Below are 13,213 nucleotides of genomic sequence, written 5' to 3'. Positions count from 1 at the left end.
TGTCTGGCCTCCTGGGTGAGTAACTGGCGGAGTGTAAACCACCAAGGTGGGGCTCTGGGGGCGCAGCCGGTGAAAGGGGGCCTGGAGGGATTCCTGCGGATGGGGCAACACAACGGGCACTGGCCAGGGCCCGGGAAGCCATGGTTTTCTCCTGCTGTTCAAGGGCACCTGCACCCGTAACCCAGGCCCCAAGGCACCCAGAGCGATTAGAGGGTGGGGCATAAACACCACTAAGGACAAGGGGGCCGTGACCCCGACTGTGCCACCCAGACACACCTCACCTGGACGCTATGGCATCCGAGGTCCAGTGTGAAGAAGGAGTCTCCTGAGGGCTTGGGAAAACGTCCCTAGGGGCAGAGGGGAGACTGGAGGCCAAGGGCCTCACTTCTTTCCTCAGCATCTGTAGTCAGTGTGATGTGGCATAAAAGGCTGGAGGAAATTAAAGCCCAAGCCAGCGGGGGTACAGGGGTCCGAATGTCACAGGACTGTCCTCGCAGGATCCAGACGAAGGGGCAAAGGAGGGAGACGGCCCTGGGCAGCCGCAGCAGCGGAACGAGGCGGGACTGCTGCAGGGGTGCAGGGGTGCAGCTGCCACAGCACGCTTCACGTTCTCCTCTGCTCTCCCGGCCTGAGCCTCACCTTGCAGTGGCTTGTTCTGACAGCTCAGCCTTCCCATTCCAGCAACAAGGACGGTTAGAGTATCTCCAGCAGGACCGGACCCACGAGCCGACCACTGCTGTGCTATTCCAAGTCAGCCTCTGCGGTTTGCAGTCTAAGCCGGCCTAGGCCTGCTGACGGCTCCCCGGTCCAGCCATCGAAGGGGGAGTTGGTGTGGCTTTGTCCGTCTGCATTCTGAGCAGTGGACACGGGCATGTTACACTGCCTGAGTTGGCAACTCACGCTGCTTCCGAGGCCCTATGCTCTTTTGACCTAGGGTCCGGGGATGGGGCTTCTCAAGCTGATTTTAAATTTGGCCAAAGGGAGCCCAGCACAGGGATGCAACCTGCAGGCAGCTGTAAGGTCAGGCTTGGGTGAGGACCACTCCTGGGTCCCTGAGGCCCTACCCCTCCCACCCCAACTGCGGGTAGACTTTCCAGGAGGTGGCTGTGTGCATCAGGGCTGCTCCCTCGCTTTCTTTGCAAGGGTTTGGTCAGGAGTTGGGACCTGGCACAAGGGCAGAAGAATCTGGAGGCTCCTCTCAAAATCCAGCCCATAGAAGACCAGGCACATCCAGCCAGGGATGAAGCCTCACACAGGCCCCGCGGAGTAGCGGGAGGAACAACAGAACCGGGCTCCAAGTGAGGCACTGGAACTATCTTGGAGGCTCAACGTGAAATGAATTTCTGTATGTTCGGTGGGTCTGTAGAGCCCTCCAAATGGTCACTGAATAGTCGGTATTACTATTAGAATTGCTCGTTTGGAGTACTGGACAGGACGGAAGTGTATTTACTCCTCTGTGCTTAGGCAAATGTGGAAAGGTAAACGACAAAGAGGTGTTAACATCGGCTCAGAGGCAGTCAGTGCTGCAGGCCTCCTTGGGGGGAAGGCCCCAGTGGAAGCTCAGACCCCGCCTGCCTGCCTGCCTGCCTGCCTACAGGGTCCTTTGCTGGATGTCTGTGTTCATAGGTGCAACGGATTAGAAATCAAAACCTGGGTTTCAGCAAGGTCTGAAGTCTGAAAGGAGAGGGAGAAACAGGAAAGCAGAGGGGAAGCTTGACAGAGATGGGAACAATCTAATTTTAGTTTTGAATTTTAGGCTCTAAGAGCAAGGGGAAAAAATAGAAAGATTTCAGAGTTGTGTTGGGCACGTAATATTGCTTCCCTCACTATGAACACACTTGAAAAAGACACTGGAGAAAATGCACTTCAGCTGAGAGTTTAACCGGTTTGCGAGAGTTCTTTTCCCACACCCAGTCCCCGGCTGCCTTCGTCCCCCGCCACTCGGGGGCCAGCCTCACACTTGAATTGACACTATTCCGTCCCCTCTGGCTCTTTGTTCTCACCTGTCTCCGGGTCACTGAAGTCTGGCAAAGTGATTGTATTAAGCTGTCGTCTGTCCGCAATGGTTCTGTCTAAGAGGCTGCTCCCACGTCCAGAATCACTGCAAAACAACAGCTACGAATGTCAATCATTTTTGAAGGGTGGGCAGGAGGAAGCAGAATCAACCAATAGTGACTGCTGAAGTGCAGTCATACCTTTGGATGCATTTTCTGACGTTCTTCGGCACCTTTTCATCTATTACAAAGCCTCCTGCTTCCTGGCTTGGCTTGGGCTGGGATCGCTTTCAGCATTTACTATCGCGAACACAGCTTAAACCACACCCACAGACCCTTGCTAATTTTAGCCTTTTTTTTTTTTTGTCATTATGAAATATAAAAATAAAAACGACAAGCCGAGTTCTCCGTCCACCTTATGGGGAAGCTGATTGGCATCAAGCCCATAGACATCCTCCTCGAAGTGCCTGTGAACCGAGGACACTGGACGTCAGGGCCTTGCAGCCCTTGTGGCACAACGATGTCACCAGGGGCACTTCTGGAAAATACTGATGCCCAGGCCTTATCCCAGAACAATAACAACAACAACAACAAAAACAACCAGGATTTCCGGGGCAGTTAACATGTCCCAAAGCTCCCCAGAAGGTTCCAATGCACAGCTGGATTCGAGAACCTTGGCCCCTACTTGTCAAAGGACATGCACAGCCAGGCCTCCTTTGTGTCCCCAGTCAAGCCTTTCGGATGAATTGTGTGTTCTATGCCCCCGTATAACGGACGAGGACAAGGAGGTGGGAGGTCACACAGCGCTCTGGTTGTGGGCAGAGCTGGGGCTGCAGCCCCATCCAGCGATCCTGAGCAGGAGAAGGGGGCTTGGAGGGGACCAGCAGGATCCAGGGCCCGCCTCCCGGCCACACCCCTGCCTACTTCCTGCGTGGAATCCCTGCCCCCGCCCCCAGCCTGCTCCTGCATGGGAGGCCCACAAGGCTGAACTGGAATGAAACCCAGCTGAGGGACCTTAGCTCATACGGACTCTTGTTTTTTATTTTTTTTTTAAATCCTAAGAAACTTGTAAGCAAAAACAATGCTTTTTCCCTCTATCATAATAGTCCATCAAAAGAATCTCCAAAAAGAAGCTTCTTTGTCTCTTGAAGTTTGAGTCTTTAACACTTTTCTTTGAATCCACTTTTTATCAATCTGAGGACTTTAAGAGTGATTTTTTTTTCTTGTTTTTTGGTTAAGAAGTTCAAATTCTACAATAAAAGGGCAAAATTTTCTTCCTTCTTGCAGCTGTTGCTAGAAGTGGTACAAGCAAGATTTGGTATGAAACTTAATATGGTTTGTGGGCTGCAATTTCCACCTTCAGTGATGGAGTTTGAGAAATCTACAGGAGACAGAAGGGGACTTGCTTCAGCCCAGATGACTCGTCAGCCTGTACTTACTTCATCCCTGGGTACAGGCTTTTTGGAAGCTGTCCTAATAAATATTCCCACAACTAAGAAACAATAAATGTCTTTGAGCAGAAGATAATATAAAAACACACACACATTTTCATCAATCCTATTCCTGACTAAATGGTTCTAGCATTGGTCTATTTGTGTGTGTTTCATGTAAACACTGCAAAAATATTACAAAAAATCTGACTATTGCAACTTTAGATGCTACTCACTAGTAAGTGATTGAAAGGAGAGTTAGGAAGAAAAAAAATTTTCTTCCAGCCACATGTCTACATGATAGAGATGGCCCAAGTGGCAGTGACGAGAGGGGGAAGGTGTGGTTAACAATAAAAAATAAAAGCAAAAGAAGCTAGCTGACACCGCCGAGAGGCAGAACGCACGGTGGAGAGAGCTTTCACGTTGGGCAGACCTGGCTTTGACTCCGAGCTCTACTGCTTATTAATTGGGAAAACTTGGGCTAGTTCCTGAGCCTCGTTTAGTGTCTGTTTTATTTTCTATGACGTGGGAAGGCCAGCAGTTGTCCCGCGAGGCTAACAGCCAGGGTTGAAGACCACACACCGACGGCCCAGCACAGCGCTGGGATGGGAGGGCACCGCCGCCCTGGCCGAAATGCTGTGGGGCGCAGCCCAGGGAGGCTGCGGGGGCCTCTGCGGAGGCTCGGCTCTGAGGTCGCACTGTGTTGAGTGGCTGAGTGAAAAGGCACAGGCAGAGGGGGCCTCAGAGACGGCTGGGACTGAGGAGGCAAAACACAAGACAGACTTCTATCCTAAATGTAAGCGAAACTGCGGACCTAGGGAAATAAATCCAGGCTTCCGAAATGACAGACCCCTTGCCAGATGTACAAGCGAGAGCCAGCCACCACCATCTTGCTCTCAGACTGCAAGTGGAATGCCCTTTGCAAGTCGCCTGAGGCCCGGCTCAGTGACCCGCTCATACAGATGCTTCTTCAAGCAAAAATGAAGGGGGGCCCCGCATCGCAGGGAACGTGGAGCTGGGTCAGTTCTCCGTCTGGCCCTGCTACTGCCGTGCCTTCCCCTGTGCTCTGGAGGCCTGTGCCGGCCTCAGGATGGAGCTGGGAGGGGATGGGAGCCACGGGAAGCGGGCAGCCTGAGTGGAGGCCATCCCCTCCAACCCCCCACAACTGATCAGGCTCCGAATCAAGGGCGCCCTGAGCTGCGAAGTCGGTGCGGACCTTCTCCAGGTGGAAACCAACCGCCTCCTGCCCAGCTGCTTGCCGCTCAGTTGTTGTTGTTGTTGTTGTTTTATTGTTGTTGTTGTTTAAAGCAGGGATACTTCTTTTGTTCCTGCGATTCTACCCTTTTCCAAAACCGCGTGTGACCTGATCGCAGACCCAAGGCTGCCTGGCCCAGCGCTGCCCTTCTCTCGAGGCCTGTGACATGCACTGTCCCTGGTCACGACACAGTGTTCCCCTCTTGATGCTTATTCTACTGCCAGGTTCACGTCTCCCCTGGCCATTCTGGGAGGACGTCTACATTTGCACAATGGAATGGGCTACAGGAGGAACGTGTATTTATAGTCTAGAGAAAAGAAAGTTAAAAAAGCAAACAAACAGGAAGCGCCTTAATAAGGGGCTGCTCCTTTACCGCCTGTCCCCTCAAGGCCTTCACAGCAGCTGCGGGGAGGAGTGGCTGCCGGAGCGCTTCTGTGATGGGTCCCTTCCACCTGCCCCCCACCCAGTCCGCGCCTGGAGCCCCAGTTCCTCCCTGCTCCGGCCCTGAGGGATCCTTCAGGAAACGGAGGAAGTAGGGACACAGCCCAGGCATTTGGTTAAGTATTTTTAAAAAGCTTTCCAATTCTGCTATTTTTTTCTCCTCACATTCAATATTCTTGGTTGCTAAGTGGGAGGAAATGTGGGGAGGTGGGTGAGGTGTGGAGAACTGAGGGAGAACTGGCAACGTGAAAGCTGATGGGTTTCTTTTCTCGCTTCCAAAGGGGCACAGGCCAAGGAGCCCGCTGCAGTACGGAAGGAAGCCGCGGACGGGGCGCGTCGCCTGTTGGCCGGGCTGGTGGCAGACGCGCCCCCAAACCTGCTGCCTCTGACAGGCCAGGAGTGAGGGGCTCTAGGGAACATATATAGATATATGAGCATTTTCTATTTCTGCTTAAGGACTCAGAAAAGTAGAATATTTTTAAATTTAAAATGATCTTTATTTTCAGAACATACCCACAAAAGGGAAGATTATCTTTTCATCAAGAGGAAGACGGTGATGCGCCACGGGCTATGGTTAGGAAGGGAACTCTCGTCTAATTCTTGCACCCCAGCTCCGCGAGGGGTCACGTGGCTTTCCAGTACGTTCTCCCTCCCTTCCAGCTGCACTGCCCACAGGGCCTGGGGTCACGTCCGTTAATGTCAGTTTGCAAGGACCCAACCCCTTCCCAGGGCCCTGATCTTGACCTTTTTTTTTTCTTTTTTTAAGTGCAGAAACTTTTGTAAAACAAAACGTCCCTTGGAACCCCACCTGCATTCTGCTGCTTTCCTGCTGCCCATCCCGCCTTTCTTCTCCCCAGGCCACCAGACCACGGCCACCAGACCATGGGCCTGCCTCTTGGAGGGCGGGACTGGGCAAACCACGCCCTTAGAAAGCAGTTATGATGTGCGTTCTACACACTCTTAAGCTCCTGGCTTTTCAGGGCACGATGGCGGCTCTCCACACAGCTCACTAGAGCGGCTGCCTGAACTCCCTGGAACCGGCACAGCCCTTTCTGAGACAAGACTTCCTTTATGGGGCGGGGCGCACTCAGCGCTCTGGGCGCACGGCAGGAACAACTGCCCCAGGTTTGAATATCGCCACAGCAGGTTGTCAGGTGTCTTTCAGTGGCCTGCTGGGGGTGGACGCCGGCTGTCCCCAGGTTGCCTGCCTCCGCAGGGCGGGCCCCGTGCACAGACTCGGCCTGACTGGACCTCACGAGCTCTGCAGGGCAGAGGGGGCCTGGAGGGGGCGACCATAAGGCACGTGAGTTTCCTCTGGTCAAGGTACCATCGATGTCCACCTCGTAGAAAAGATAACCCCACGCAATATGTGTTATTGTCCTAGGGGACATTGTTTTTGCATTTATCTGCACATTCAATTCAGCATATCTATTTTTCAAATTCTTCTCTGAACTGGTCTTAACGTTGTACTGATTCCCCCTTTAGTTAATGAAATAAATTAAGTCTTTGATGCATGCTGAATTTTTGCTTCAGTCATGACTTTAATTTTTTGAAAATAACGCTTTCATGCCAATCGCAACCTCTGCTCTCCTTAGTAGGAGGTGGCCCTACTGTCTATGCAGGTCTTTTAAATGTTCCTGTAAGGATCCGATCTGGAATATATGGGACCGGCAGAAGTAACGCCTGCTTGCGTGTGGTTGGTAGGGTTACAATAAAGGTGTAATAATTTATAGTTTTAATTTGAAAATTTCACCAAAAATGTCATATGGTGTGCTTGGGTGTGATGTTGTTATGTTACAGAATTACATGCTTATGATTTTGTAATAAAAGATTTTGTAATTAAAAAGAGGTGTTATTTGTGCCGGACCCTGTATGACCAATTAGTGTATTCATACATCGCCAGGCAGGCATCAATTGTGAACTGAACCTAGTGGGTCACTGAGGCAACAAAAGCACAAGAAACCCATGATTTGGTGGCTTCATCAGCAACTGGGAGAACAACCCCTTTAAAGATGAGCACAGGAGGCTCCCCCGCTATTATCTGCTATATCTGGGGACCTGGAAGGACACAAGGGTGACAGAGTAAACACCTGCTAAATGCCAGTCAGAGATGGCACAGATGGGCAGGGATCCACACAAAAACCATGTGCAACGGGCCCCAATGGCCTCTTACCTGGGATTGGTTAGGTTGTAGCAGGACTTCCATATTTGTAACATGTGCTTACAGGTGAGGAGCGCTTCATCCGGGCCCCGGCAGAGCGACTCCAACTTCACTTTGGAAAACAGTAGTCTACGGTGGGGACACAAAGGAGAAAACAGCACAGCTCACACCAGACGTCTCCACCCAAACAGAAAAGGGTGGCCTGGCTCAGACGCGGAAGCCACTATTCTCATTCTGCTGTGGGGTGGCCGGAGGCGTCCCCGGCTGCGGGACACCGTGGCAGCAGGGACAAGGGTTCCAGAACTCCCAGCTCGACCTGAGGCTTTGCCTTAGTCTCGCCAGGAAGGCAAACCCGGTTACGTGACGGCTGGTGGCCGGGCAAAATGCACCAGACTGGCTGATTTTATCCGGAATGCAGGGATTCCATTAAGGGTATGCTTTTAAAGGACGGCACCAACTTATCTGTGAAACTTCAAAAATTCATTGAAAGCTAATCCTGATTTATTTACAAAATTACAGAAGAGATGGGATTTTAGTGGCTGTAAATACCTACAAGTAACCTTCCACAATGATCCTTGTCTGTGTAGGCGAACAGATCTCACAAGCTTTGAAAAGCCGGAACTGAGGGGACATGAGGACAGGTCACCTGGCCGCCACCCTCCCCTCTCAAGACCTTCCCCGGCCCTGCCACTCAGGGGCCGGGACTTGACCAACTCGCTCCGTAACCACCGCCCCATCCCTGTGTTTGCTGCCACCGACGGCTCCCCCTCCATCCAGCCCTTCTGAGCGCTGAGCTCAGCCCCTTCGAGTTACCCCATCCAGGAATCCTACTTAAGTCCCTCTGCAGACAGCAGCTCCCTTGGTCCTGGGCTTGTCACTGCTCTCCTGTGACAGCCCAGCTTGTGCCCGGATACCTTCCTGATGGTCTGCCTGTCCCTTGACTTGAATTGTCCGGCTCTAAGACCCCGCCTTACAGACACCTCCAAAGGTAATTTTCCTTTTTGCTCAAGAAACCATGGGGAGTCCTTACTGTCTTTAACAATAAGGCAAAATCCTTCATGGAGTCCTTCCTGGCACCTCACCCACTGGCCACTCCTACGTCACCCTCCCACCGTGGGCATCACGCTGGGTGGACCCTTCACTCCTGCCAGCAGAACCCACTGGCCAAAGGCTGGGCTTCCCTCATCACTCCAGGAACTCACGTGCCGCGTCCTCAGTCTCCCTCTCTACAGACCCACATCTCTCCTTAATTCTTCCTGAGTTCACCGAAAGCCCCACCTCATCAAATTAGTCTTCCGTCGATACCACCTTCACACCTTCATAGTCTCTGCTCAGAGTATGTGTAGATTAGCTGGTGTGTGTTGTTAATAAGGAGAGACAGAGGGAGAGGAGCCCCTGTTTACAAAAGGCCTCCCACGTGTCTGGCCCTGTGTTTGGCACTTTGCAAACAAGATCGATGTCCTCTTTGTGATGCCCCTTCTCAGGAGGGGGCGTTTATCTCCCTTTTCACAAAAGAACCCCAACCCCTCTCTCCCTGGCCTCACATCACAGTGCCGAGGATTGGGCTTGGAGGTCAACGGGCCTTAAATCAGCATTTGCTCACCGACTACTTTCTCTATAAATCACAGAATATAAAGAAATGTGTTTCTAGTGACTTGTGTTAGACATAAAGGAGAATTCCTCAACCATACACACACTGTAGTGACCCCATTTGAGGGCTTTTTGGAGAAGAGCCTCTTTTTCCTCTGTGATCTCGAGATGGAATGAGGCTGGTGCTAAGCAGCCGCTGCCTGAGCTCAGGGATGAGTCAGCACCAAGCAAACCCTCTAGATGGGATGCAGGAAACCCAAGGGGCTGCTGGGGGCTCCCAGGGGGTTAGGGTGGAGTGTCCTCAAGCCGGGTTTGCAGAAGCCTGGTGACAGAACGAGGGGCCAGGTGAGGAGAGGGAGGCAGTCTCTGAGCTGCAAGCTGCTGGGCATCAGGAGTGAGCCAGACCAGGGAATGGGACTTGGCCCCTGCTCAAACACTTTTCGAGACCTGGAAACTCCGGGATGCCTTTCCAGGGCCACCTACAAGGCAGGAGAGCCACTCAGGGTGTCTGGAGGGGCTTTTAAGGAGGCAGAAGCTACCACCCGCTGATGTCTTCGTGAGCCCACAAGGGGTAGAACTTTCCCACTGGAATCTCCCACCAAACTGGGGTCAACCAGGGCATGTGTTACCATGGGAGGCAAAGCTGCCAAAAGGTCACCTGTCCACTTTTCGTGGAGACCTACTGGAGGCCAGAGACCACCCCCCACACCCCCCACGGGGGCTGGTTGCCATGGGGAAACCCCACCCGGGACTGTGGTGATGTCTCCTGGGAGGCGGCCCGAGCTCCTCGGCTCAGCCCAGCTCGGGGGGCCTGCCCCGGGGAGGTCTCCCTGCACAGGCATCGCCACAGCTCTAAGAGCGATGACCGCAAGTTCTGTCACTGTGCCCGAGTGCCAGGGCCCGTCCTAAGCCTCAGCTTGGGGGAACCGTTCCGTGCAAGGCTTCTTGGCTGGAAAAAGAACTTCTAATTAACATGAAATAACAGCTTTCAAACACTTGCCTGAAGATATGGAGTTGAAAAAGTGTGGGCTGGGTTTAAGGGAACCAGACAGGAAGAACAATAGGGGGACTGTGTGCACAAATGATGGAAAGTGAGGCAGAGGAACAGCATGAGAGAGTGGCAGAGAGGAGGAGCCGGAAAGCACAGGCAGGGGAGGAAAAGCCTAGGAGCAAAGGCAGGGGACAAGGGCACCGCCTCAAAGAGACCGCTCCTCGTCACTCTCCCCCACCCCTCAGCTTGTGCCGGAGGCCAAGGCAACACCAACATCAGAACGAGGGACCCTTGTCATCCTATTTGCCGAATGCTGCTCATTCATTTGAAGACAGTCGGAAAACCTCTGCCTGGGCGTGTGTTACCTTAGCACAGAAATGGAGAGGGTGCAAACGGTGATTAGCGTTAATTTGCTGCAGCTGATGTCCAAAGAGATTCACTCTACTGAGGAAACCTCGAGGCAGGAAAAAGAAAAAAACAAGCTCTGCAAAAACTTGGGACAAACCAGCATTGACAACATTTCGGTTTGTGGGGCTGTCAACCTTTCGGAGTGGGCAGCAGCGAGTGCCAGGTGAGACCAGCTGGTGGCCAGGCCCCGAGTCCAACCATGAATTCAGATGTTTCTCTGAGTTAAGAAGTCACCTGCTGGGGACATGGTCTGCTCCTATACCTTATCCCTGGCTCAAAGTTCATTAACCTTGTTAAAATTTTTTTTGTTCAGAGACTCACTGAAAGCTTACGGGAAGTTAATAAAGAAGAGGAGAACCCTGCTAAAGCAGCGTTCGGCTCCCTCACTGACGGCCCCGGCCCAGCACCTCGCGCAGTGCCTTTTGTGATCTGGCTCCTGCCCCTGAGCTTCCCCGCGGCCTGCCCGCTGCCCAACGTGCACGTCCCTCATTCTGGCCACGGTCACCTCCTTCCATGTGCCACCCTTCTTCGTGCCCCTGGGCCTTTGCACATGCCTTTTCTTCTGTCTGGAATGCTTTTTCCATTCATTTCTTCTTTTTAAGCAGCTACTCATCTTTCGAGATGGAGGTCAAATAGCACCCCTTTCCTGAAGCCAGGCTTAGGTAATAGGGGTTATCTGTTTCCAAATGGAAATACAATTCCAGAAAAGATGAGAGCTCTCAACGGTGGAATAATACGCTACAGGCAGGAAACTTCTGCTTTTAGGACAAGTGACGTAGTAACAGCAGCAGCTGTCAGGCACTTTAAATATTTAACTGCTGATTCTCACAACAGCCCTGCAAGTTGGGCTGACAGGTAAGTCTGTGCCCAACTTCGCACTGGAAGTCACCGGGAGAACAAAAATGCAAACCCAGCCTCAGGAGACTCCAAGGCACTGAACAAGAACCTGAGGAGAATGATTTAAAAATCGTCTAACCACACTACCAGACACTGATGAAGACTCACAGCATTTCCTAATCCAATGCCAAATATTTAACACCCTACACTATGCAGAGATCTGTGTTAGCTACTGTGTGGAAGAAAATGTGGTATAATATACAGTTCCTTGCTCTCAAAGAACTGACAGTCCAAGTCGAAGGAAAGACCTGAGTGCGAATATGAGGTGTGGCTTCCGGCTCAGGGCCAGGCTCCGGCTCTGAGCTTGAGTGCGGCTGCAGAGCCCCAGTCCGGCTGCGCGGCGTTGCCCCTTGGATACGTCGGCCGGTTCTCTAAGGTGCTCGCCCGCGGCCGTGCCTTCTGTCACCTGCCTCTTTCACCCACAAGTCAGGCGCAAGCAAAATTCTAGTCGTTTGAAAGAGCCACTTAATCAAGGTTTTACTTTTTATTAAAACTAATAGAAATAATACTTTACCCTATTTTTGGTATTTTTTAAGACTCCCCAGATATTTATTTACTTTTAGAGAGAGTGGGAAGAGAGGGAGAGAAACATCGATTGGTTACCTATCACACGCCCCCAACTGGGGACCTGGCCTGTAACCCAGGCATGTGCCCTGATGGGGGAATAAAATTGGCAACCTTTTGGTCTGCAGGCTGGTGCTCAGTCCACTGAGCCACATCAGCCAGGGTGAGATGATGCTTGAAAAAACAACCATGTTTGGCTTAGTGCAGAGGTTAGGAAGAAGATCCCGTGGTCCCAGTACAGCTCTGGGGCATGTGGCATGGTCCCCTTATGCACCTTATGGAATGTGCCCAAGTGGCCTTTTCTCAGAGTCAGGTTTCAGGCCTAATGATCAGCCCCAGGAAGACTTTCCTGCCTCCCTGGAAACTCCCAACCACCAGACACTCACCTCTCGTCTCTGGCTCTGGTTGAGCTCCACCCCGAGTCCCGGCTCCGGGCACCACTCCTGCGCTCACCGCGGACCCTCGCCTCTCTCTGCCCCTGCACGGGGCGGCCCCCCGCCTGCCTGAAGGCCCTCGCCAGCGCCCCTGCCAACCCGCCTGTGAACACCCCACCGTCTGACGTCTTCTGTGACCCATGTCCTCAGGCAGGGTCCCTCCCCTTCCTCATCTCATATGTGTAAACTGTTTCTGTAATCTGGTTATTCATCCCATATTTGTACAGGTGACTATCTATACGTTAGGCCTGATGATGAATTTGTTCATTCTTTTGTCAATCATTTTTCATGTGCCTATTAAGCCACCGAGGCTCCAAAGGGGAATAAGACGTGGTATCTTCCCACCCAAAGCTCACAGTCTAGTGTTATATACAGGTGATACAGGATGAACACAACCACGTGTGAGTAAAGCTCTTTGGCAGCACGAAAGGATGGAGACAGATCCTGCCTAGGGGTCACCAAGATGTCAGAGAAGAAGTGCGGCGTCCACAATTGAGGGGGGAGAGGCCCAGCGCGGGCAGGGGGTGGCAGGGCGGGGGGCAGCGTCCGGACCGGGAGGTGGAACGCCAGAGCCCAGGTGGGAGGTATAGCATCCACAGGGAGCTCAGCAATGGTGTCTGGAATCTGGGACTTAAGACTGGGGCCCAAGATGGAGCTAAAAGGATAGGTATTTCCAAATTCTGAACTCTAATATGTCTCAGAAAGCTTTCTGATGAAGACCTCTCAAGGAAAATAAATGAGAAAAGCTTAGAGGAACACTTAAGTAATAATTCCCTCCAATCTGATTTGGCAGTATAAACACGGACTCATTAAGTACAAGTAGCCAGAAACATGCGTATCGATATACAAACCCTCACTAATTAGCAGATCTGTGAATGCTGCGTTCAAGGCAGCTGAGTCAGAAGTGAAATCACAGGAACCCTGAACATTTGGTATTTCGTGCTGAGCTGCATGTGTGTGTGAGCGTGCGTGCGTGCGTCTGCCTTGGGGCTCAGTGTGCCAGGAACCTGCTTTTTGATGAATTTAGGCAGGCGTGCCAAAGAGCTGT

General features: G+C 52.2%; 1 protein-coding gene across 4 annotated transcripts in view; it reads right to left on the bottom strand.

Annotated features, from left to right (window-relative positions):
* The window catches only part of TTC7B (tetratricopeptide repeat domain 7B), a 212,326-nt gene that overhangs the window by 57,261 nt on the left and 141,852 nt on the right, over positions 1-13,213 (bottom strand). For all 4 annotated transcript variants that reach the window (XM_054567150.1, XM_054567152.1, XM_054567153.1 and 1 more), the window contains exons 16-17: positions 7,294-7,410; positions 2,004-2,101 (exon numbers count right to left, since the gene is read on the bottom strand). In XM_054567150.1, coding sequence (XP_054423125.1) covers positions 2,004-2,101; positions 7,294-7,410 — 215 coding nt within the window. The remainder of the gene's footprint in view (positions 1-2,003; positions 2,102-7,293; positions 7,411-13,213) is intronic.

Source organism: Pteronotus mesoamericanus, unplaced genomic scaffold (genome assembly GCF_021234165.1).
Source record: "Pteronotus mesoamericanus isolate MK-2021 breed Mesoamerican mustached bat unplaced genomic scaffold, CSHL_Meso_final contig_182, whole genome shotgun sequence".
Taxonomy (NCBI): Eukaryota; Metazoa; Chordata; class Mammalia; order Chiroptera; family Mormoopidae; genus Pteronotus; species Pteronotus mesoamericanus.
The sequence above is the reverse complement of the archived record's forward strand: the minus strand, read 5'-3'. Positions and strand labels throughout refer to the sequence as shown.